Source organism: Bos grunniens, chromosome 8 (genome assembly GCF_055505025.1).
Source record: "Bos grunniens cultivar Pamir isolate PY7600 chromosome 8, Bosgru_T2T1.0, whole genome shotgun sequence".
In the NCBI taxonomy this organism is placed as follows: Eukaryota; Metazoa; Chordata; class Mammalia; order Artiodactyla; family Bovidae; genus Bos; species Bos grunniens.
Genome location: NC_141172.1, coordinates 70,119,842 through 70,144,702, shown reverse-complemented (window position 1 = coordinate 70,144,702; position 24,861 = coordinate 70,119,842). Strand labels below are relative to the sequence as shown.

The 24,861-nt window shown below is 50.6% G+C and overlaps 1 protein-coding gene across 1 annotated transcript in view; it reads left to right on the top strand.

The window, feature by feature from the left end:
• LOXL2 (lysyl oxidase like 2) overlaps nucleotides 1-24,861 on the top strand; it is a 113,165-nt gene that overhangs the window by 52,925 nt on the left and 35,379 nt on the right. Inside the window, exons 4-6 of the mRNA XM_086416444.1 lie at nucleotides 6,398-6,609; nucleotides 12,279-12,501; nucleotides 17,533-17,716. Of these exons, the coding sequence (XP_086272570.1) occupies nucleotides 6,398-6,609; nucleotides 12,279-12,501; nucleotides 17,533-17,716 (619 nt within the window). The remainder of the gene's footprint in view (nucleotides 1-6,397; nucleotides 6,610-12,278; nucleotides 12,502-17,532; nucleotides 17,717-24,861) is intronic.

Genomic DNA, 24,861 nt, shown 5'->3' with positions numbered 1-24,861 from the left:
AGGTCTCCATCACACAGAGCTGAGCAACAGAAATCACCACACTGCCTTCCCTCTTCCCTTTCATCCATCTGGCCCAATTGGAATCACTGGCTTGAGAATGTTCCCAGGAACTTCCTAGGCTGTGAATTTCAGATTTGATCATCAAAAGGGGATAATTACAGTGTAGCCAGCCTCTTCCAGTACAACATGTTTCATGCTGTTTACAGATGTTACCCATTTGGATAAACTGAACACGTGCTGATGGTCAGATCAGCTTTTAATTCCATTCAATAACTATTTACTAGCCTCAGATTTCTAGGGGAAAGAGGGGAGGGTGTTAAATAGCTCGGATGGCAAGAGATCGCATGGATAAAAGTGCAGCTATCTCCTTATCCATCAGTAAGTCACACAAGAAGTGCTTATGCTGTGAAGAGATGCAGGCCTCGATGTTTGTTTTGCATTAAGCAAAAAATAAAGAAAGTCTTTATTACACTTCTGGCTTGAGAACTCAGCATTTTTAGTTAAGCTGAATTCCTGTAGTTGGATTTTTTTAAATGATTATTATTAGTAGTTTATTACAAAAATATGTGAGGACCCACTATGTGCTGTGTCTGGTGCTAGTTGCCATGGGGAATACAGGAATGAATGAAAAACAGGTCTGTCCTTGAGCGACTCACAGTCTGATGAGGTGGCAAAACTTGTGGAAAGATCAGTACTACAAGATTGTCAATATAAGCCAAAGATAAACTGAGGGACTCAGAAAGCAAATGCTAGAGAAGAAAGAAGTCAGATCTGTGTGGATGAGGTATGTGAGGGAGGAGGGGCTTCATGGAAGAGAGGATACTATCTTTCCCCCTCTGCCATGAGTAACAGCAAGAGACTTGCTGATCTGGTTGACTAATGTCAACCTCACACAGTTCCTGGGACTGGTATCCTTCAGCTGGTGTTCTTCAAATGATTGAATGAGTGAGATTATTTCTAAGGGTCAGGAGGATGCTCATTGGTAGAGAGAAAGCAAAAAAGGATTGCAGGAAGCAGCTTGATGCTGGCATTAAAAGAGGGATGCTGGCCTGGCAACAAGGGATGCTCAAGGCTGGAGAAAGGACAGGGAGGGGATGAGGTGGGTCTGATCAGGAAGGCTCTTGACCTGGAGTATAAGACCTCGGGGAGCCACAGGAAGATTTTGAGCCAAACACATGAGTGCACAGTGCTCAGCTGGATGGATATGCCAGCCACGTTTGACGAGGACTGGCTCAGTCATTCATCTGCCCCAAAGAAACAGAATTGTGATGCTCTCTTACTTCCACAATTCTCACTGCACACCTGCCTGGACAATAGAAATGGGAAGGAGATGGAAGGGTAGGAAAAGCATGGCTGGGGCAGAACGAGCCACAAGAGCAAGGAAGAGAGAGGGAGCAAGAGGCTTGCAGGCTGCAAACTGGGAGGGCGTTGCCTCACTCAGTGAAAAGAGGGAAGACCAAGGGCATCCTGGGTGCGTTTGGTGTGAGGTGCTGATGAAGTTGCCAAGGTGGCACCTGGGAAAATGGATCTGTATCTGGAAGCCCATTTTTTAACAATAGCTGAATAAGGCTTCCCTGGTGGCTCAGTGGTAAAGATCTGCCTGCCAGTGCAGGAGACACAGGTTTGATCCCCGGTCTGGGAAGATCCCACATGCCGCAGAGCAACTAAGCCCATTCACCACAAGTATTGAGCCTGTGCTCTAGAGCCCAGGAGCCACAACTACTGAGCCCACCTGCTGCAATTACTGAAGCCCCACTCTCTAGAGCCCAAGCTCCTTAACAAGAGAAGCCACTGCAGTGAGAAGCCCGGACACCCTAACTACAGAGTAGCTCCACTCATGGCAACTAGAGAAACGCCCATGCAGCAGTGAAAACCAGCACAGCCAAAAATTAAATAAATAATTTAGAAAATAGCTGAATAAATAAAGGCCTTTAAGAGCAAGATGCCTGTTAGCTGTAGAGGAAAGGGGCTTACTAAGTGAGCAGCAGTCATGCAGAATGAACCAGTCGTCTGTCCTGGTGGGATGATGGTGGACCACTACCTCTCCATCCTCCCACCTGACACCACTCCACGGATGACTTCTCAGGTGGGAAGGCTTGGTCTGATACATTAAGTAATTAATTGCATAATTAAATGACAACTTCTAGAGGGAGGGAGGGGAAGAATTGGACTAAGATCTGGCTCTTGGAAACATGCCCTCCACAGGAGGCGATGAGCTGAGTGCCGACTTTCAGCAGTGAGGTGCGTCCTTAAAGGGTTGCTTGCCTTGCCTCCCCCTGAATCTTTCCCTGATGCAATCCCCACCTAGACTTTCAAAACTGGTGATTTTTCCTCCTTGGCAATAGCCCCAGACTGTCACACTGTGGAATCTGCAAGTCATTCACAGATGCTGCAAATGTGAAATGTCATTCAAGCACAAGACTGGGAGACCAGCCCTGGTGATCATTCACCAGCCCTTCTTTCCACCACCCGACTAGGTACAGCAGGGCAGGTTATGGCCTCAGGGCACCCTGATTTTCCCCTTTGGAAGCCAGTGATAGTCACTCCCAGGGCTCAGACCCTCCCTGGAGATGTGCTGAGTTTTGAGTAGGACAAGTCCAGAAAGTTCTGTGAATTCCTTGGAGGGAAGCCTTTTGGAGAGTTTGGTGAACTCCTGTCTCTGGCCTGAGGGCTAGCCTTCAGACTTTCAAGTTTTAAAAGGGGCCAGGTATATAGACGGCCTCTGGGCTCTTGGGCTAAATGTGAAACATGCAAGTCTAAAGAGACTTCTGTTAGAAAAGAAAAATGTGTATAGGTTTTAGTGTTTCAAATCTTCACTGCTCTTTTGAAGTTGAACTTCCGGGGGGAAAAAATTCTACTGCTTGTGGTTATGGAAAGGATTCCAAGGCTGTGAGATCAGGAGGGCCGTTGTGTGTGTACGTGTGTTTTCCTACACAGAACTCTCTGAACAGCCCCCGTGAGCTCGTTAGCCAGCAGCGAGCCCTGACTGCATGCCGCTGAGGGTTTCCCTGCTGCCCCGTGGCCTGAGTCCAAGGGCAGCTGGGAGGCAGCCCTCGCATCTCACGTACACTCCGGCCTGACTCATAGCTTCTCTGGGCGGGGCGCAGGGTGGACTTCAAATGTGGGCTTTTATTGGGCGGACCCCCAAAGGATGCCTCAGAAGGCTGAGTCCCAGGCCCAGCTGTGTCCTCTCAGTAGCCGGCAAGGGATGGGATGAAGTCAGAAGGGTGAAGACCCAGAGGCCCATTGTGGTGAGCCTGGGGCACGGACTTGGAGTCAGAACTCGGTTTTCACCCTTGTTTATCTACTTACTGGCTGTGTGAACTTGGAGAAGATGCCGAACCTCGCCAAGTTTCCTCGCTTTTCGCCTGTAGTCAGGGTGTACCATTAGCCTCTCACTGGTTGTTATGGGAACTGAGGCAGGGGATGGACGCAAAGTTCTGAGTGCAGAGCCTGACGCGTAATGAATTGGCTGGCATTTGATGAATGAGGGCCCACGTAATCGTTATGATTTGGAGAAGAACCAGGGCCCCAGGGTTGGGCAATAGGGAGGAGGCTGGCAGGGTCCTTGGAGGGAGAGACTGTATTTTATGGGATGAATGAATGACTGACTGAGGTGGATTTGAGCCCAAGATGGTGGGAAGGAATTAGTTCTGTGGAAAGAGAAGAGGAGAAGGAACTTGCCTGACTGCTCTCCCAGGGCTTTGCAAGGAAACCCTCTGCATCTTCCTCTACCGCACGCACAGACACACACTCCATGCAACCCACAGACATGTGCACATCTGCCTGCACACGGACAGACAGGAACAGCGAGCTCCCCGAGAGACGCATACGTGGGCGCACAAACACGTGCAGAGACACACACCCAGAGAGACGTATTCGTGACTCCAGACATACACACTAGTGCCCACACACACACATGCAGTGAGTCAGTGGGAACACAAGAACAGTGACGTCAGTTCTAGCACTTTCTCTCCTCTGAGCTTCATTTCCTGCATCTGGGACCCTATCTAGCTTGCCCACCAGTCATTATTCTGCTGAGGGGACACTGCCCTGCCTTAAGACAAGGGTCTGTTGAGCTCCCCTACCCTGGCCTTCCTCCCTCTGGGTTCACACTCTGTATCTTAGCTGAGCTGATGCTCCATGGGCTGAGATGGGGGAAAGGGGCGGGGGGGTGGTGGGGGGAGGCTGGGGAGGGGAGGAGGGGGAGGATCTGTGAATTTGATCAAGTCTGCCCAGCCTGCCTGCCCCGTGCAGCTCTCAGGGCCAGTGCCACAGTGGGTAACTTTCCTTCGGGGCATCACACATTCCTTACACTCTGAAATTCCAGCCTGGCCTCCCGACGTGGTAAGTCGGAGGAGGGGGCTGGCCCATGAGCTGGTCTAGACCTCCAGCCTGTTCTTGCTCACTTCTGTCCATGTGTCTTGGTGGTGCGAGCCCTGTGGCCTGACAGGGAGCTGTAATGGATCCAAGGATCCAGGCTGGCAAACATAATCCTGCCACTGGCGGCTTTCCTTCCGCTCTGCATGGAAAGGAACCAGGGCTAGATGCCACCCTCCCCCCCACCACCCCAGCCAACATACTTTCCACCATCTCGCCGGACTGGGGAAATGGGGCCTGGCTTTGCACCCTGAAGCCAGTGGCAAGGAGACCTGAATCCCTGGGCACCCAAATAATGGTTCTGTTCAAACTCCCAGTTAATTTGCATCCTGGCTGGACGGGGGTGTGGGCACCCAGGTCGTTGGGTTCCTCTCTGCCAGTGCCCCTGCCCAGTCCCAACTGGCATGGTTCAGAGCATCACACAGCAAATCTCAGGTGCTCTCTGCCTCTCTGTGGTCCTGGGAGATCACTGGAGTCACCCAGTATTCTTATCTGGAAAATGGAGATGACACTATCTATAAAGACCTCTACTGTTTCAGGATTAAGTGAGAAAATGCCCAGAAAGTAGTGGTACTTGTTATTGTCCTATTATTGTTGTTGTTGTTCAGTCGCTCAGTCGTGCCTGACTTTTTTCGACCCCATAGGCTGCAGCATGCCAGGCTTCCCTGTCCTTCACTGTCTCCTGGATCTTGTTCAAACTCATGTTCATTGAGTCAATGATAACCATCCAACCATCTCATCCTCTATTGTCCCCTTCTTCTCCACCTTCAATCTTTCCCAGCATCATCCTAGCTGGCTATAGATTTGGGGCTGAGGTATAAGTGTGGTCAGCCAAGGGACAAGGTTAGTTGTGGTTTTAGAAGGAGTCTTCTGGGGGCTGGCCCTGTGCCAGATGGATGGAGGAGAGCAGGGAGGCAGGGACTCAGTTGGCGAGCCTTGTGAGAGCTGGTGGTGGCCCCATTGGGCAGGGGCAGAAAGAAGACGGGCTGGAAGTGAGAGATTCTGGAGCGTCCTTAGTGTTTGGGGCAGATTTGTGAGAACCTTGGAAAAACATAAAAGATAGCATCCTGGAAAATTCCAGGTAGGCCTTTGTTCCTCCATCCAGCTTGGCCTCTTGAGGGCCCCTGTCTGACCAAATCCCTGAGGGCTCAGGTATGGGCTAGGGACAGGGACAGAGCAGCCCAGTGTCAGGCGATGGGAGAGGAGCCCACCTTCAACCCCCAGCCTTCTCCACATCCTCCTAGCAGGCTCCTGCCTTTTCGCTCACTGCCACAGAAATGGGGAGAGGAGAGTGGTGAACAGGGGCTTTCAAGACAAGGGCCTCAGGATATTCAGAATCTTTCCTTTCCTTTCCTTGGCATAGTTGCATGACTGTGTGCATCCCTACCTCCTGGGCCCCAGGCTTGCCCCTCCTACTTGGCTGGCCTGGGTCCAGGCACGTACCTCCTTCCCTCCCCCTTCTCTCCAAACCCTCCCCTTTCTCTTCTGGCTTTTCACCCTAAAGACTGCTGACACGAGGGGAGTACACATGGCAGTGTGCAACGTGGCCCCACCAGCTCAGGGTATCTGGGGCTCATCTGCCCAAAATTTCAGTTTTACAGGCAGATTGCTGGGAAGGCACACACTCACTCCCAGGCCTGCACGCAGATGCTTTGGAGTAAAATACAAGCGTCTGAATGATTTTGCCTCTAGAATACAGCATTCAAGGAACATGATTCTCTCCTCTGCTCTTTGAGACCCCTGCATGAGGAGGCTGCTGCCCTCTGGTGTTTTTGATAGGACAGAGGAGGAACGCTGGGGTCCCCTAAGTCTCTGATTGGCTGGGTCACCCTGCTCCTTCTTTTCTGGTTCCTGCAGCCCCACTGCATGTGCTGTGTGCTCTTGGGGAGCACTCACAGCCCCCCAAGAGCCTGAGGGGAGAGGCGGGCAGACTCTCAGGATAAGCCCAGTCTGCCATCACCTCCCCAGGGCCAGACCAGGAAGGTCACCCATCTCCTTCCACCCCCTCCCCTCCCAGAACATGAACATCCAAGTAGAGGACATCCGGATCCGAGCCATCCTCTCCGCCTTCCGCAAGCGTACCCCGGTGACAGAGGGCTACGTGGAGGTAAAGGAGGGCAAGACGTGGAAGCAGATCTGTGACAAGCACTGGACGGCTAAGAACTCCCGTGTGGTCTGCGGCATGTTCGGCTTCCCTGGGGAGAAGACCTACAACACCAAAGTGTACAAGTAAGGAGTCTGGGCAGGGACTCTGAGTGGCGGGACTCTGGCCCCACCTTGTCCTAAGTCAGCTCTGCAGTAGCTTGGTATGCATGTGTGCGTGCTCAGTAGACTCTTTGCGACCCTACAGGCTGTAGCTCACCAGGCTTCTCTGTCCATGGAATTCTCCAGGCAAGAATACTGGAGTGGGTTGCCATGCCCTCCTCCAGAGGATCTTCCTGACCCAGGGATCAAACCTGTGTCTCCCGCCTGGCAAGCAGATTCTTTACCACTGAGCCACCAGAGAAGCCTGCATTGACCTCGTATCGAATATTCACCCATATATATGCAATCTAGAAATATAGTGCTGATGAACCCTATCTGTGGTGCAGCAATGGAGATGCAGACATAGAATGCAGCGGACGGAGCCACCTCTGTCCTCTGCCCCCTTGAAGTGATTATTATGAGAAATCTGCAACTGTTAGGAAAATGGGAAACAGATCTAGTGGATTCAGTTACACTCATCCTGAGTAAATCTTGCGATGCTGTTATGGTTTCCAAAGTTAATATCTCCCCAGGCAGGGAAAGGGTAGATGACAAGGAGACTCAGAGTAATTTGCCCGGAGGGGTGTCCGGTGAAGGGTTTTCCGTCCCTGACAGGCTGGTCTATTGACTGGTCATGGGGTCTTCTTATCTCTTCTAATAAGGATAATAATCTGCTTTACTGAGCACTGACTACATGCCAGGTGGCTCTGTTCCTAGTCTCTTAAGTGTTAGTCGCTCAGTTGTGTCTGACTCTTTGTGACCCAATGGCAAGAGTACTGGAGTGGGTAGCTGTTCCTTTCTCTAGGGGATCTTCTTGACTCAGGGATTGAACCTGGGTCTTCTGCATTGCAGGTGGATTCTTTACAATCTGAGCCACCAAGGAAGCCCTCTTAGCCACTTAAGCTTCACAATTCTAGGAAGGGGTTTATGTTACAGCTAAAGGAATGAAGTCAGAGAGAGGTGATAAAACTAGGAAGTGGCAGATTCAGGATCCAAACCCGGGTCTCCAGCAGCAGGGTCCATCCTCCTCAAGAGTGCAGACTTACTACCTCTTCCCTTTCAAGCCAAGGAGAGAGGTGGCTTCCAGCCAGGAAACAGGGGTCCCTGCTCCAACTCTTCCTCCCGATCCCTGGGGTCAGTGCAGGCTTCTTTCCTTCCTGGGCTCAGCCTGGTTCCTTTGGTCAAAGCCTCTGGTCCACCATAAGGGTGAGTGCTGGCAGCTGAGCTGCCTGGTGGTGATTCCTGCCTCCAGCCACCCCAGACATGGCCCAGATCTTCCTGTTTGCACAGGGTGGGATGGGAGCAGGCAGGGTGGTCCCATTCTCTAAATAGTTTACAGAATTCCCGTCAGCTGGCTGGCTCCTTCCCTGGAGACACCTTCTCAGCCTTTCCTTCCAATTGAAGCCAAGAAAAGTAGATCCCTTCCCCTGACAGGCTTCCTACCTGCTGGCCCCACCAGAGTCCCCAGCCTGGCACAGGTCTTCGCCCAGTCCTGGGAGTGGGAAGGCTGCCATCAGTCCTGCTCCACAGCAGGATGGGGTGCCCGAGGCCAGGCAACACATGGGTGGCTTGTTCAGAGGGCTTCTGAAAACCTCCTCCTCAACTGTGGGTGGACCAGAGTCATCTTCTGGCTTTTGAAGGGGGATCGGGATCTCTGACCTCAGGTCCGTTTTGGCAGCTGGGCTCCAGATGATCCTCTCACGGACTGGGAAGTGGTACATGTACCTGGAAATCGATCAAACTGAAGCCACAGGGCCCCATCTCCCAGACCAGAAATATTGTGTAGTCCTTTTCTTTTTCTTAAAGCAAGATCCCATTATTGGTATTGATTTATTGATACAAGATTACTGAACAGAGATTGCATCTCATGTTGCATGTTGGGAGTTAGGACTCGAAAGCTTTGGTGAGTTGGCTGAAACAGGGACCAAAAGGAGGCCCACGAGACCAAATTAGAAATGCTGGATCCCCTTGGTTTCATGTAGAGAAAGGGGTTCAGATGCTTGGGGAGACTAGAATGTTGCCATGGATTTGTCTAAGATCCTGGGAGGGTCCAAAAGGCAGATGTTTCACCATGACAGAGAGGAATAAATTTGTAAGGGGAGCCCTGACTCCCTCTCTGGTTCTTTTATTTATTTATCTTAATAGTTATTTATTTATTTGTCTGCATTGGTCTTGGCTATGGCACGCGAGATCTTTCATTACGGTGCACAAGCTCTCTAGTTGTGGCACACGCTCTCCAGTGCTTGAAGGCTCAGTTGCTCCACCGCTTGTGGGGTCTTAGGTTCCCTGACCAGGGATTGAACCATGTCCCCTGCATTGCAAGGAGGATTCTTAACCACTGGACCTCCAAGGAATCCACCCCCTCCCTGGTTCGTTCTTAAGTGCTCCCTGAGGGCCCTTCTCTGTAAGCCAGACCTCAGGGTGAGGGCTGCAGTCCCTGCAGGTCAGGAAACCTAAATGCAGTGGGGGTAATTAGATCCCAGGTGGCAGGGACCAGGTGACAGCACCCAAGGCCAAAGGCAAGATGGGCGTGGCTACTGAGTAGCCAGCAAAGTCAAAGCAGCAATCAGAATAGACTGGCCCTTGCAGACTTGTGGGGTTGACCAGTTGATCTAGCTGGCTGTCTCATAGTGTTCCCAGAAGTGAAATAGGAAGCTTCTCTGATTCTTATTCAATCTGTAAAAGCAGAAAAGTTCTAGGTTAAGACAACAAAATTCTGATCTGAATCATAAAAACAGGTCCAGCCGCTCTATGTCCAGACTTGAGAAAGTTTACAGACCTATAAGTCCTTGAATGAAGAGGAGGCCAGGTCTCCTTGAAGAAGGACTGTGGCACACTGTGGCACACTGCCAGAAGTGTACACTCTTAGTCATTTACCCAAAGGGACCTATGATCTTTTACCAAGATTGCATTGTACACTGGAGAAAAGGAAATGATCAGAACTTTCAGGAACTACTGGACACAGGCTCTGAAAGGACCCTGATTCCAGGGACCCAAACATCCTTGTGGCCCACAGTCAGTATGGACATCAGTTGATCAGTGGAGTTTTGGCTCAGGTCCATATCACAGTGGTCTCAGTGGGTCCCGGAACCCACACTGTGGTTATTTCCCTAGTTCCAGAATGCATAATTGAAGTAGACAGTCTCACAGAGCTGGCAGAATCCCTACCAAGTCTGGTTTGCTCCTTGGCTGGAGGAGAGTAAGGAGGACTTCTCATTTTCAGTTGAATCAGTTCAGCTCAGTGTTACCCAGCCATCAGCCTAGATACCTCTTTCTCAAGCATGCTTCCCACTTTTCCAGTGGCTGTCCTGTAACTCCAGTCACCCACCATCAGGCCTAGAGTGGGTTGTCCATGTGTGCATGTGCACGCTAAGCCACTTCAGTCGTGTCTGACTCTTTGCAACCTTATGGACTGCAGCCCACCAGGCTCCTCTGTCCATGGGATTCTCCAGGCAAGAATACTGGAGTGGGTTGCCATGCTCTTCTCCAGGGGATCTTCCCAACCCAGGGACAGAACCCACGTCTCTAATGTCTCCTGCATTGGCAGGCAGGTTCTTTACCACTAGAGCCCCGTAGGAAGCCCATACATCCTCCCCAGTGCCTCCTATCTGCATCCCCATGTCTGGGTCCTGGGGTGGGGGAGGGGTAGCCTGTGAGAGTGACTCATGGGGGCGGGGTGGGCTGCCCTGGTGGAGGCCTGTGGAGGATTGCATTCCTGTGATCTGATGTCAGAGGACAGAGGGGCTCTCTGGCGAAGGAAGAGCAGCTCTGTCTGCTGAGGGAGCCTCACTCTGTGCTGAGAGCTGAGTACATCTGTTCCTGGCAGAGCCTGGTGGTCACTGAAAACTGGGAGCTAGATGTTCCGATCCAGTGAGACCTGACCACTCCCTGTGTGCCTGACATCCCCTGGGAGTGTTTGCTTGCCCGATTGTGGGAGTGTCGTAACAAGCTATAACATCCTACCCGCCACCTCAAGTGTGTTCTGTCCCATGTGCGAGTGTCATGGGAAACAAACTGGAGGCTGTGTTTCCAAGTGCGGGGGGCTTCCAGGGAGTGGGGAGGGCCAATGGCTCTTGGAATTCTTTTTTTACTTCTTATTTATTTATTTATTTTGGCTACACTGGGTCTTCATTGCTTTGCACAGGCTTTCTCTAGTTGCGGCGAGTGGGGGCTACTCTTTGTTGTGGTGTGAAAGTTTCTTATTGCAGTGGCTTCTCTTGTTGTAAAGTACAGGCTGTAGGGTATGTGGGCTGTAGTTGCAGCTCCCAGGCTCTAGAGCACAGGCTCAGTAGTTATGGTGTGTGGGCTTAGGTGCTCCGTAACATGTAGAATCCTCCCGGACCAGGGATCGAACTTGTGTCCCCTGCATTGGCAGGTGGACTCCCATCGACTGTGCCGCCAGGGAAGCCCTGGGTCTTGGGATTATTAACAGTCCTCCTGTGTAGTTCTGTGCTCTGGCTGTAGCTATGTTGAGCACAAACCCTGAGCTTTCCAAGACAGTCCTTTTTCTTTCAAGGATTCTGTGTCATTGCACGCACAGAATAGAATTACTACCAGTCGCAGTTTTTGGTAAGGAGAGATATCAGTGGCATCTGTCGGGTTTACCCTTCCTCTCTGTTCACATCCCATTCACTCTGAGGCAAAGCAGAAACTTCCAGGCCTGCTAGACCAATAGGGACAGGACTCCGCTTCTGTTCATCTGGGGCCAACCTGCCCTTGGCAGCCCCTCCTCTGGGCAGTTCGGCAGCAGTGCGTCTCACTGGATTCTGCCAATCACCGATGAGTACACAGACTTCAAAGACCCAGGACAAGAGAGAGGGAAGGGTAGCTTCCCCGCTTCACCGCTTTGGCAGCCACAAGTTTGTTTCCTATGTCTGTTGAGTCTGTTTCTGTTTTGTATATATTTTGTAATATTTGTTTTAGATTCCACACATAAGTGCTGTCCTATGATATTTGTTTTTTCCTGTCTGACTTACTTCACTTAGTATAATCATCTCGAGGTCCATCCATGTTGTTGCAAATGGCATTATTTCATTCTTTTTTGGCTGAGGGATATCACATTGTATTTGTCTCTCCAAGATCCCTTTTTACACTTTGCATGTATAGGCATTAGTATCATATGTCACTACCCTGAGTTAGGGGCTTCCCAGGTGGCACTGTTGGTAGAGAACCTGCCTGCCAACGCAGGAGATGTAAGAGACTTGGGTTCAGTCCCTGGGTTGGGAAGATCCCCTGGAGGAGGGCATGGCAACTCACTACAGAGTTCTTTCCTGGAGAATCCTATGGACAGACAAGCCTGGTGGGCCATGGTCCATAGGGTCACAAAGAGTCAGACATGACTGAAGCGACTTAGCATGCACACACACTGAGTTAGACCCTTGTCTGCTAGAATGTGAGCTCCCTGGAAGCAGGAAGCCATGACTGCCCTTCCAAGTCTGGCTCCCCACTGCCCAGCATGACCAGTGAGTGCTGGCAGACATGCCCTGCAGAGCCCTGTCTGGAGCAAGACTGAACTGCAGGAGCAGAGACCATGTCTATCTGGTTCCACTACCTTAGTGACCAGCCCCGGGCAGGGGTCAGTTGCCCAGCTGTGAAAGAAGGGAGGGGTGGGCACCGTGATGTCTTGGTCACCTGCCCTGTGTCGTCTTCCGCAGGATGTTTGCCGCCCGCAAGAAGCAGCGGTACTGGCCATACTCCATGGACTGCACAGGCACGGAGGCCCACATCTCCAGCTGCAAGTTGGGCCCTCAGGTGTCGCTGGACCCCGTCAAGAACGTCACCTGTGAGAATGGGCTTCCGGCTGTGGTGAGCTGTGTGCCCGGCCAGGTCTTCAGTCCTGATGGACCATCAAGATTCCGGAAAGCCTATAAGCCAGAGGTGAGGATGGGGTGGCAGATTTGGTACCTGGAGGGGTGGGCTGGTCGTTAAAAGATCAGACAGGGAACCCCCTCTCCCCCTGCGAAGAGAACTGGCAGCAACTCGGACCACTTTTCTAGAGGGCAGGAAGATGCAGGATACTTGTCAGGGCCAGCCTCACTGATAGATGCTGCTGCTGGGGTGTGACAAGCAGCTGGGAGCCTGCCCCCAAACATTAGCACCCTTACTGTCCTTCTGGCACTGCTGCTCAACTCTGAGACTAGTGTCCCCCCTGTGGCAGACAAACACCCGAGAGAGGGCTATGCCTCACTACTGACCGTCACAGGTTCTGTGTGCTGTCTGTGGACCAGCATGAAGGGTCGGGGTGAGAACTAGGGGTTCCTGGGCGATTCCCTGAGAAATCAAGCATCCTAGAGCCCTTGGCAGGCTTCCCCGGTGGCTCAGATGGGAAAACAATTCGCCTGCAATGCAGGAGACATGAGTTAGAGCCCTAGGTCTGGAAGATCCCCTGGAGAAGGGAATAGCTACGCACTCCAGTATTCTTGCCTGGAGAATTCCATGGACAGAGGAGCCTGGCGGGTTACAGTCCATGGAGTCACAAAGAGTCAAACACGACTGAGGGACTAACACTTTCAGAGCCGTTGGAAATGTGATCCATCTCTCAAAAGCACAAGAAGTCAACTACAATGGTTTTCAAACAGGTTTTACTTATTCTGCATCAGAAAGAATAACAAATTTTAAAAGCTTTCTCAGAGTTAGTACAGTAAGTCCCTACATATGGATGACTTTTGTTCCAAGGGTAAGTTAGAAATCCAGTTTGTACATAAGTCCAGCAAAATTAGCCTAGGTACCCAACTAACACAATCAGTTATGTATTGCTGCTTTTACATTCGCTTCCGGACATGCTAGGCTTGAAATAAAAATATGGTACTGCTATATTCTATGGGCTTCCCTGGTGGCTCAGTGATAAAGAATCCACTTGCCATTGCAGGAGACAAGGGTTCGATCCCTGGGTCACGAAGATCCCCTGGAGAAGGAAATGGCAACCTACTCCAATATTCTTGCCTGGGAAATGCCATGGACAGAGGAGCCTGGTGGACTACAGTCTATGGGGTCGCAAAGAGTCAGACATGACTGGGTGACTAAACAGCTACTACTGTTTTGTATATAGTGCTGTATAGGAAAGTACAGAAAAGTGCAACACTTGCAGAGGATGCAGCCATGTGACAATGGATGCTGGCACTTGAACTATACGTAATTGGACGTACAAACACAAGTTCGCACCTTTGACAGTTCACAACTTGAAGGTTCGTACATAGGGGACTTCCTGTAAATGGAAACATGTCATCAGCACATCTATGTTATCTGTGCCTGTTATCACACTGTATGTTTGTGAGTCAGTACCTGCATGTGGGGAGAATTGTATTAAAGAGATGTGGATGCACATCTGAATTATCATCCCCATCTCAGCTGACTGATGCCTTAGGACCGCTGAGCTGTCCCAGCCAAGGCAGGCTTGATGACTCCTCTGAAGAAGAAAAGTGAAAGAAAGTGAAAATGTTAGTCACTCAGTATTGTCTGACTCTTTGTGATCCCATGGACTGTAGCCCACCAGGCTCCTCTGTCTGTGGGAATTCTCCAGGCAAGAATACTGGAGTGGGTTGCCATGCCAACCCAGGGATCTTCCCAACCCAGGGATCAAACCCAGGTCTCCCGCATTGCAGGGGGATTCTTTACTACCATTTGAGCTACCCGGGAAGCTCCTCTGAAGAAGAGCAAGTGCACTATTCTCTCTTCCCTCAGAAATCACTAGTTGGCTCATCTTTTTCCCATTCTCCTTTTCGCACATATCCCTAAAGGTTCTCTGTGACATGCATGTTCTGGAAACTGCTAATCCAGGCCAGTGGGTGGGAACAGTAGCGAGATAGTGTGGGAAAGAGAGCTGATCATTTACTAAGGAATGACGCCCTGTGCCGGACGAAACTTGGGACTTGGTATTGCAGGGAGGATAGTAACAGCCCCTCCCCAAGCCGAGGCAGCCCCACTCTGCATCTGCTGTCCCCTCCCCCATTTCTCCCCCCATGCGTGCATTTGTGCTAAGTCACTTTAGTCGTGTCTGACTCTGTACCGCCCTATGGACTATAGCCTGCCAGGCTCCTCTGTTCATGGGATTCTCCAGGCAGGAATACTAGAGTGGGTTGCCATACCCTCCTCCAGGGGATCTTCCTGACCCGAGGATCCAACCCACAGCTCTTGTGTCTCCTGCATTGGCAGGCAGGTTCTTTACCACTAGTGCCACCTGGGAAGCCCCCCACCCCATCTCCCTCTCCAATCTCTCCTCTCCATCAACATCTATCAACCTGCTCGTGGATGGGGAGTGATCTCTTATCTACTTATCCAGTAGAAACAGGAAACTGATGCAGAAACCAGATAAACAGCTTTGGGTGCTATATTTGGAAAGGCTGGGGTGGTGTATTTGGACAAAAGAATAAGCCTTAAATAAAAGGCATGAGGTGAATGCAGCAAGTCCAGGCATCGACCAGAGGGTGTGGGAACTCTTTGGGGTGTCTTCCAGACACTTCTGGCCAGCAGCCAGCCCTCCCCCACCCTCAGCCCTGCCCCACAGGGGCGTCCAAACTGCACGGACCTGACCACACATCTCACGTGTGCAGGCAGGCCACACAGGCACACCTGGACAGTGCCAGCCCCCACGGCCCTCGCTGCCCCCCCAGCCACATGATTTGATGGCCACATCCTTTCCACAGCCTCAGGCTGAGCCTCTGAGCTTGCCTCATGTGTCATCCAGAACACCAGGTCCTACTGTTTTGGAATTCCTCTTACTGTGTGGTTGAAAGCGGAGGAATAAAGTTATACCAAACCAATTAAAAAAAAAAAAGATCAAGCGAGGCTTACATCACATTTTCCCTTCTTTCTTTTCCTCCAGGGCCAGCTGACTCTGCCTGGCCACTGCTAGATGGGGTGAGGTTACTTGGAACTCTGCCTCCCACAAGCTTGAGTCACGGATGGTCCGCTCCATGGGAAGGGGACCCTGGAATCTGGCTAGGCAGCTTGGGAAGGGAAGTGGGGGAAGGGAAAGGTCATGATTCTACAGCCATCTGGCTGGATCCAGCAGTTGTATTTGTCGTGTTCTGCTAAAGCTAGAATAAAGATTCCTGAAGCCAGTGAGGGGTTTTGCAGCCCTTCCCTGTCCCTCTTTTCTTCTCCCTCTAGTGCCAGGGTCATTACCCAAGGTCAGTAAATTGGGGTGCAGACCTTGACTGGAAGATGGAGACAGAAGCTCTTGTTCTATGTCTTGGCTTTCAAGGTGACCAGTGGTGGTTTTCTTAGAGGTGGTGGTGGTTTTAGTTGCTAAGTCATGTCTGACACTTTCAACCCTGTAGACTGTAGCCCACAAGGCTCCTCTGTCCATGGGATTCTCCAAGCAAGAATACTGGAGGGGGTTACCATTCCCTTCTCCAGGGGATCTTCCCAACCCAAGGATTGAATCGCATCTCATGCATTGCAGTCTCCAGCATTGCAAGTAGATTCTTTACCGACTGAGCCATGAGGGAAGCTCAAGGTGACTGGTGTATGTTAATGTTTGAAAGACACCACCACCAACCAGGCCTGCCTCATTCAGGGGTGGGATGGAAGTGGGATGCCTCCATCAGTGAGTGGGATGGAGTCCAGGGCTGTGAACTGCAGAGGCCAAAGTAGAACAATGACTCTGGTCTGATCCCCACACGCAGAAGCACTGCACAGTTACCTCATACTCCCTCTGTATTGAATCAAATAGAATCAATAGTTCAGAGCCTCACAGCCTTCTGAGTTGGCCACCCCAACATGCGTGCATGCACACACACACACACACACACACACACACAGAAACTGATGCAAAGCAGGCTATGTGGGCAGATGGGAGTCAAATGACCCATCTCCTATCTTGTAAGGTATGATCCAGTGGGATTAAGATGCTTGGGAAGAGTGGGTCTTACTCCTGTGCAATTATAAATAAATCCCATAAGACTATTAAGGCTTCAAGGCCGATGGTGAGCAATTAGGGGCAATTAAACTATAACTGGGCTTCCCAGGTGGCATGGTGGTAAAGAATCCACCTGCTAATACAGGAGACACAGGAGATGGGGGTTCAATCCCTGATTTGGGAAGATCCCCTAGAGAAGGAAATGGCAACCCACTCCAGTATTCTTGCTGGGAAATCCCATGGACAGAGGAAACCGGCATGCTGCAGTCCATGGGGTCACAAAATAGTGGGAGATGATTTAGTGACTGAACAACAACAAACTATAACCACCTACTCTCTCTGAATGTCTGGTGGGGCTGTATCTCCTGAAGGGCTGTCCAGGTCTGGGCTTGGAGTAGAGTCAGGGGTGGCAGAAGCAGGAGTAGTGACCAGGCAGAAGTCCAGCTGCAGGACAGATGTTGGTCTTAACCAGTGGGAGGCTCCCCATCCCCTTGTCTGGGCAGAACTCCAAGTCTTGGCTGCCTTGGTGCTGCCTTGGTCAGGCCCCGCCCTCTCACCCTCTGTCTTCTTTCTCCTGCCTCTCATGGGTCTGCAGGGCAGGATTCTTGCAGTGTGATCACCTTAGTGCCCCAGAATCTCCCCTAGGGCTGGACAAGCACTCTGTTACACATCTGATAGAATTAGGATCCGTTTGGAATCTGCAGACTTTGTGGGTAGGAGCGTCTTTTGATAGTGCTGAAGCTTCAGGTTCTGGAGTGAGGAAGTGGAGGGAAGTACTAGTGGTTAGGCCCTAGAACAGGTATGGAGTGGGATGAGGAGTTGATGAGAGTCCCTGAGGGGCTGCCCGGTGGTCCAGGACAAAGATTGCAAAGGGAGCATGCAGCAGAGCTGAAGAGTGAGCATGCGCGCTTTCCATCCCCTCCACAGACGCTCACACAGATGGAGCACTGTCAGCTCCCAGTCTGGTGCCTGGGTTTGGAGTGGGGAGCCAGGGGGCATCGTGAAGAGAGGGGAGTAGGCTGTGCTCAGCAAACGGTGTGTCTCTTCAGCAACCACTGGTGCGATTGAGAGGTGGTGCCAACGTCGGGGAGGGCCGCGTGGAGGTGCTCAAGAATGGAGAATGGGGTACCGTCTGCGACGACAAGTGGGACCTGGTGTCTGCCAGCGTGGTCTGCAGAGAGCTGGGCTTCGGGAGTGCCAAAGAGGCCATCACGGGCTCCCGGCTGGGGCAAGGTAAGGCGTGGGAAGAGTGTTCCTTGGCCTCTCTTCACAGAAGGCATCACGTGGGAGCCCAGCCTGGGCTGGCTTTGTCCTTTACAGTCCCTTCTGGCTTTGCCTCTTCCCTCCAGCACCTGCTTCCCACGTGGTGCTAGTGGTAAAGAACCCGCCTGCCAATGCAGGAGACATAAGAGAAGCGGGTTCTATCCCTGGGTTGAGAAGATCCCCTGGTATAGGAAATGGAAATCCACTCCAGTATTCTTGCCTGGAGAATTCCATGCACAGAGGAGCCTGGTGGGCTACAGTCCATGGGGTCGCAAAGAGTCAGACATGACAGAGTGCACACCCACATATCCAGCACCCAGCTCTGTTAGACAGTCCTACACCTCTCTCCAGGTAGTTCAAGCTGGAAGGGCGTTAGAGAACATTGTCCCCATTTTATGGATTTGGAAGCTGAGGCCCCGAGAAGGAAGTAAACAACCAAGATAAGACAACATATTAGCAACCATTGGATATTCTAACAGAGGTTTCCCAGCTCCTAACCCAGTGCTCCCCACGGCCCCACTGAGAAAGCTGGAATTTCCAGGCCCTTTCTCCAGGAGAAGAACTGGGAATTCATGAGGCTGTGGACCACCCCAGGCACAGAATTCCAAATCTTACTTTCCCCGCTTAGGTTAGCGCTATGAACATTCTCTCTCTGCCACCAGAGGTTGGGAACAGTTTGCACTTCTCCCAGTGTCTTGAGCTGCTAAGAAAAAAAGGGGCCTGGCTTTTGTTAAGTGTCCCAAACAAATCTTTCTTCTGAGCAAGGAGCAAAAGTATAGGAGGCTTTCAAGCCTGTCACCCTGTTGAGAGGAATGTTGTAAATGTGACATGACAGCACAGTAGGAAACTTCCTCTCCCGAGCCCTGTGAAGGCCATTGCTCCGTGTCAGCCCCTGTCCTGCAGAGAATGGAATCTTCGCTCCAGAGTCTGCAGCCCAGAGAGCGTCCAGCCTTCCCCCTATAGAACTGTGTTGAGCAGAGGAGACCAGTTATCTGGAATCTTCTCGCCACTGACCCCCAGGGAGGCTGCTGCAGCCGGGGGATTGCTGTGGTTTGGAGAGGGTGGGGAGGAAGGAGAGTGAGCTGCTGGCGAGGGTGGGCTGTCCTGTCCTGTGGGGAGAGGATGTTTCCACACTGTCAGACATAGGGCCGTCGCCCTGCAGAAAGGAATGTGGTTAGGTCATTGATCACAGCCTGAAGGAAATAATAGCCAGTAGATCCGAGAGAATCTTAGAATCATAGATGGTATTGCTGCAGAAGAGCTCAGAGGTCATTTGGTCCAAGAGATGAGAAATCTGAGGCTCCAGAGAGCAAGTCTGAGGCCACACCCATGGTTAGTGGCAGAGAAGCATGGAAACCTACATCTTCTAGCTCTCGGGTGTAGGTTTCTCCCTTGTCCCCACCTTGTCTCATCCTGCTTACCTTCAGAGCATCTCTTATCTCCGTTCTCCAACCCCCGCAAGCTTCCCGGGTATTTCCACTGAAGTTTGAGGGTCTTGGATGGACTTGAACTTTGAGTGCCAGCTGGTAGTGACCCCACATGACACTCCTCCTCCTCCCCTGTTGTGGTGAGCTCCTTGTGGTTCCCTTGGGTCTCAAATAGCCCCAGAGTCCATTGTACTCATTGGCTAGTGCATTGTTGTGGTCTGGCAAGGCCCCCAGGACAGAGACCACTCACTCCAAGGAGTGGACAAGCACTGGATGACATAAACATTCCGCTTTTCATGGGTGTGTGCTGTTTGACCTAATTACTTCACTGCCCAGAGCAGCCAAGCGTTTCCAAGGGCCCACGGAACTCTTGGAGAAAGAGACAGCTGGCATTTTCAGTGCTGTCCTTGAAAGAACCATTGGATGATTTATCACCTGCTGCCACGCTGGACAGATCACCTCTGGTAGACAGGAAGGGAAAAGTCCACATTCGATGTCAAGTCGCAGAGGAACAGACAGGGTCTGTCCTCAGCTCAGGCTGTGGCTTGTGGACCAAATGACCACACCTACAGCGATGGTGGTGAAAGGGCAAGGGCTCAGGTTAGGCAATCTGAGTCCTGGTCCCGGCCCTGCCACCTACATGCTTGGTGACCTTGAGCAACCTTCTGGGCCTCAGATTCTTCACTGGGTTCATGGTGTCTTACGTTCTGTCTGGCTCCAGCCTCCTGTTCTCATCAGCATGGATGTTAGGTCAGAGTCAGGTACTGTGCTTTGTTTTCTGAGATCCCCTGAACACATCTGGATTCCCGCTGTTTACACACCCGCCTCCCCACCATTCCCAGCTTATAGCACTCTGTGTGTGCTGTGTATGTGTGTGCTAAGTTGCTTCAGTCGTGTCCAACTCTTTGTGACCCTATGGACTGTAGCCCACCAGGCTCCTCTGTCCATGGGATTCTCCAGGTAATAATACTAGAGTGGGTTGCCATGCCCTCCTCCAGGGGACCTTCCCCACCCAGGAATCAAACCCACGTCTCTTCTGTCTCCCGCTTTGGCAGGCAGGTTCTTTACAACCAGTGCAGCCTGGGAAGCCCTATAGTGCTCTGGGGATATTCATTTTATCAAAAATGAATGAATGAGTTCCAGTTGCACAAGCAGGATCAGCTAAACAACCCACTTGGTCAAGAATTTCCAACTCTCCCAGACATCCCTAGTGGTCCAGTGGTTAAGACTTTGTGTTTTCACTGCAGGGGGCCCAGGTTCAATCCCTAGCTGGGGACCTAATATCCTGCATGCCAAGCGGTGCAGCCAAAAGAAAATTCTAACACTCCAGACCCACGCTATCCAATAGACATAAAACGCCAAGTTTTAGTCGCTTGGTCATGTCCAACTCTTTGAAGCCACATATGCAATGTTATTTTCTAGTAGCCATGTAAAGAACAAATAAAAAGGAACAGGTGAAATTCTTTTAAGTAATCTATTTTCTTTAATAATATATATATTTCCAAAGTATTATGATTTCAACATTTGATCAACATAAATGCTCTTGATGAGATAGTTCAAAGGTGGGGTACTGACTCTCAGAAATGCAGGATGTGTTTTGCACTTGCAGCCCATCTCAGTCTGGACTGGCCACATTCCAGGGACTCAGTGAGGCAGCAGCCACTGCGCTGGATGGAGCAGCTCGAGATCAGTCCCTTTTAGACCCTGAAAGGACTGAAATTCAGCAGGCCTGAAATCTCTGATCAGAAATACTGACAGCATGTGCCACACATGTAAAGCCTAAACAGAAGTCTCCAGAAACAGTGCTAACATGAAAAACAGATTGCATTGTCCTAGTCTATTCTACTGTGATCTTCAAAAACTAATGACAACCTACAGTTGATTGTGGGTCCAAAGTCCATAACATTGTTCTGAGAGGTTGGCCGTGGCTTCTGTCTCACATCCTTCTCCTGCCCCAGGCCTGTGGTCACAGGGTTCAGGTTGGGGAAAAGCTAGGCCAAGGTGGAGGTGGGGGAGGCATAGTGAGAGGATGGACAGTCCAGAACCCAGGATGAGGGCAAAGCTGGGGTTCACGATGCAGCGGATCAAACCCAGATCAACAAAAGGAGCTAGGAACTCACAGACACTGCTGGGCGACCTCAGCTGGACATCCAGGCTGGTATTCTTCAGTAACACCTCATACCCTGCTCAACTCACAGCAAAACTGGGTGGTATAGGGAAGAATGTACGAAACACTGGCTCTTCCATCTCTCTGTTCTGTCCTGGTGTGCCATGAATGTGCAGGCTTCAGGAAAGTGGGTACTGCCCTCCCAGGCCTCGTCGCCAGATGTCTAGAGACAGCCTTCTGGCCTTACATCGGTTAGGCCAGAAGGAGACTAAGCAGTTTTTTAATCTCTAAGCCATGTCCAACTCTTTGCAACCCCATGGACTGTAGCCCACCAGGCTCCTCTGTCCGTGGGATTTCCCAGGCAAGAATACTAGAGTGGGTTTCATTTCCTTCTCCAGGGGATCTTCCTGATCCAGGGATCGAACCTGGGTCTCCTGCATTGCAGGCGGATTCTTTACCACTGAGCCACTTGGGAAGCTCCAAGCAGTTGTTAGTTGGAGTCTAAAGTGTTAAGGCTCTTGCGTTAATCTCCTCTCTCCTGTCCAGTCTCAGAATTTAGCAATCCATACACATTTGTTGAGTACTGTTTGGGCTGGAGCCTGGAACAGAGAATTCATTTCTTCCGCAGATATTTCTAGTAAGTGTTTCTGCTCTCTAGGAAGTTAGCTCAAGTGGACAAAATAAGAAATAGCACCAAAGGTATTTTACACTAACAAATAGGTGATGATATATAAGAAATTATCCTGATAATATCAGGAAAAACTCAAATGAACTTTTTGAGCAACCCAGTAATTCTTATCATTCATTGAGTCCCTGGTAACTTGACACAATTGGTCTCATTCAATCTTCAAAAGCCCAGTCCTGCAAGAGAGACATTGTTATTGCCTTTTACAGATGGGGAAAGTGGAGTTCAAAAAGGTCCCGTCACTTCCCAAGGAGACGCAGGCTGAATCTACTCTAAGGCTGAAGCTGCAGCTTACTGCTTTGTAAGCAAGAAAGAAAGATGTAAAAAGTAAATGCTGCAGATGAGAGTGAGGCTGTTCAAGCTGAGCCACAAAGGAGAAAGGACTCACAGTGCTCCCTGAAGGCAGACCTCTACTTAGATGGGCAGAAAGCAGGAGGTGTTCTAGGAGGGAGGAGGCAGAGGGAGCACCCCTAGATGATGGAGAACATAGGCACTTCAATGGCTCAGCTCTCTCCAGAGCAATCTGCCACTCTTTCCAGCAAAGGATTTCCTCCCCTGACTCTCCTGAAAGAACTTCAGAAACTCAGCAAAATCATGCTGTGAGTCAGACTGTCTGGTTTGAGTCCTGGTTCCTCTGTTGGACTGTTACTTATCCTTGGTCCCCAGTGGGATCCAGTCTGTTGAGTTGTTGGGGTGATGAAATGAGTTAATATAAATAATGTGTTTAGGACAGAATCTAAAACATAGTGAGTGCTCAGTAAATATTAGTACCATCTACCACCATCATCACCATCACTACCACCACCACCATCCTCATCACCACCACCATCACCACCACCATCACCATCATGATTACCACCACTGCCACCATTCGCATCACCACCATCATCACCACCACCACCACCACCACCACCATCACCACCACCATCATTGTCATCACCACCATTACCACCACCATCCTCATCACCACCACCATCACCACCACCATCACCACTACCATCATCACTGTCACCACCAGTACCATCATCATCACCACTATCGCCTCCATTTTCATCACCATCACCACCATTATCATCACCATCCTCATCACCATCACCACCATCATCACCACCACCATCATTATCATCACCACCATTACCACTACCATCCTCATCACCATCACCACCACCACCATCATCACCATCACCACTACCACCACCATCCTCATCACCACCACCATCACCACTGCCATCACCACCACCATCATTATCATCACCACCATTATCATCCTCATCCCCATCACCACCGTCACCACCATCATCATCACCATCACCATCCTCATCACCATCACCACCATCATCACCACCACCATCATTATCATCACCACCATTACCACTACCATCCTCATCACCATCACCACCATCAGCACCACCACCACCATCCTCATCACCACCACCATCATCACCACCATCACCACTACCATCATCACTGTCACCACCAGTACCATCATCATCACCACTATCGCCTCCATTTTCATCACCATCACCACCATTATCATTACCATCGCCATCACCATCATCCTTATAATCATCTAACAGGCCTCTGCTCTAACTGCACATCCAAGTCCTAGGTTGCTGCCTGTTTCTGAGCCCATCTTAATTCATGAGCCATGGCCCTGCTTGCTTCAGCGTCTCTGTTTGGAATCTGTATTTTGCACAGCGTTTCTGCTCTAAGTCCTTGGGTGTTTCTAGCCATAGTGACTGATGTGTTTGTTGGGGTTTTTTTGGGGGGGTGAGGGGGGAGCTGCACTATGTGCCATGTGGAATCTTAGTTCCCCAATGAGAGATTGAACCCATGCCTCCTGTTGTGGAAGAACAGACTCTTAACCACTGGAACATCAGGAAAGTTCTGATTGATGTGTTTTTATAAATTTTATAAAATTCCAAGGAATTGGAAGCTTCTTCATTTATGAATTTCCAAGGAAATGGAAACTTGGCTCTTACCCATTACAGTGGGTTGCTCCTAGAAGTTAATTTCTGGCCGCAGAGTCTAGATCCCAGGTGTCTCCAGAAACCCAGAGCCAAGGGTCCCTCCTTCGGGCTCCAAAGTGCAGAGAGTTACCTCCATCTTTATCATGTACCACATTATGTTACAAGTCTGTCTAAGTGTCTACATCCCCCAGGCACATACTGTGAGCTTGTCATGACAGGGACTGCTGTATTCCTCTGTGAGTCCCCAACACTGGTACAGAGGCTGACAATCAACAGGCACTTACTTAAGTCAAGGGTGTCCATTCAGATACTGTTTGCAGCACCTCCTATTTGCTAGTCTCTGGTTGGTAATCCCCAAGAAACATAGATGTAATGCCTGCCTTGTGGGACCTGCAGCCCAGTGGAGATTCAGACAGACATTGAATAGAGAGCCACCAGAATACAGCATGAAGTGGAGTGCTCAGTGGAGGTGACCTGAGGGGACCCAGCTTAGGTGAGGCTTAGAAAGGTTGTGCCATTGAAGTGACATCAGACCTGAGCCCTGAAGGTTGAGCAGGAGTTCACTGCTGAGGAGAAGGAGGAAGAGGGTCTAGGCAGAAGGAATAGCCAAAGGAGAGACATGTGGTCAAGCTGGGGAGGAGCAAGCATAGCTGGGACGCTTTGTGGAGGCTGGTCCCTGTTTGGACCATTTGGGAACTAATGGTACCCTGAACTGCAGTGAGATACTATTACAGGGATTGAGACAGGGGAGTGACATGATTAAACATGCATTAAAAAATCTCTTGGGTTGTGCGTGGGGAATATTTTGGAATAAACAAGCAGGAGGGAGACTAGAAGCTATGTCATTTGTCCAAATGAGAGGTGACAGAGTTAGATGAGTGGCAGAAATGAAAAGCACTGAGCTTTGGGGGGAGTGAATAGGACAT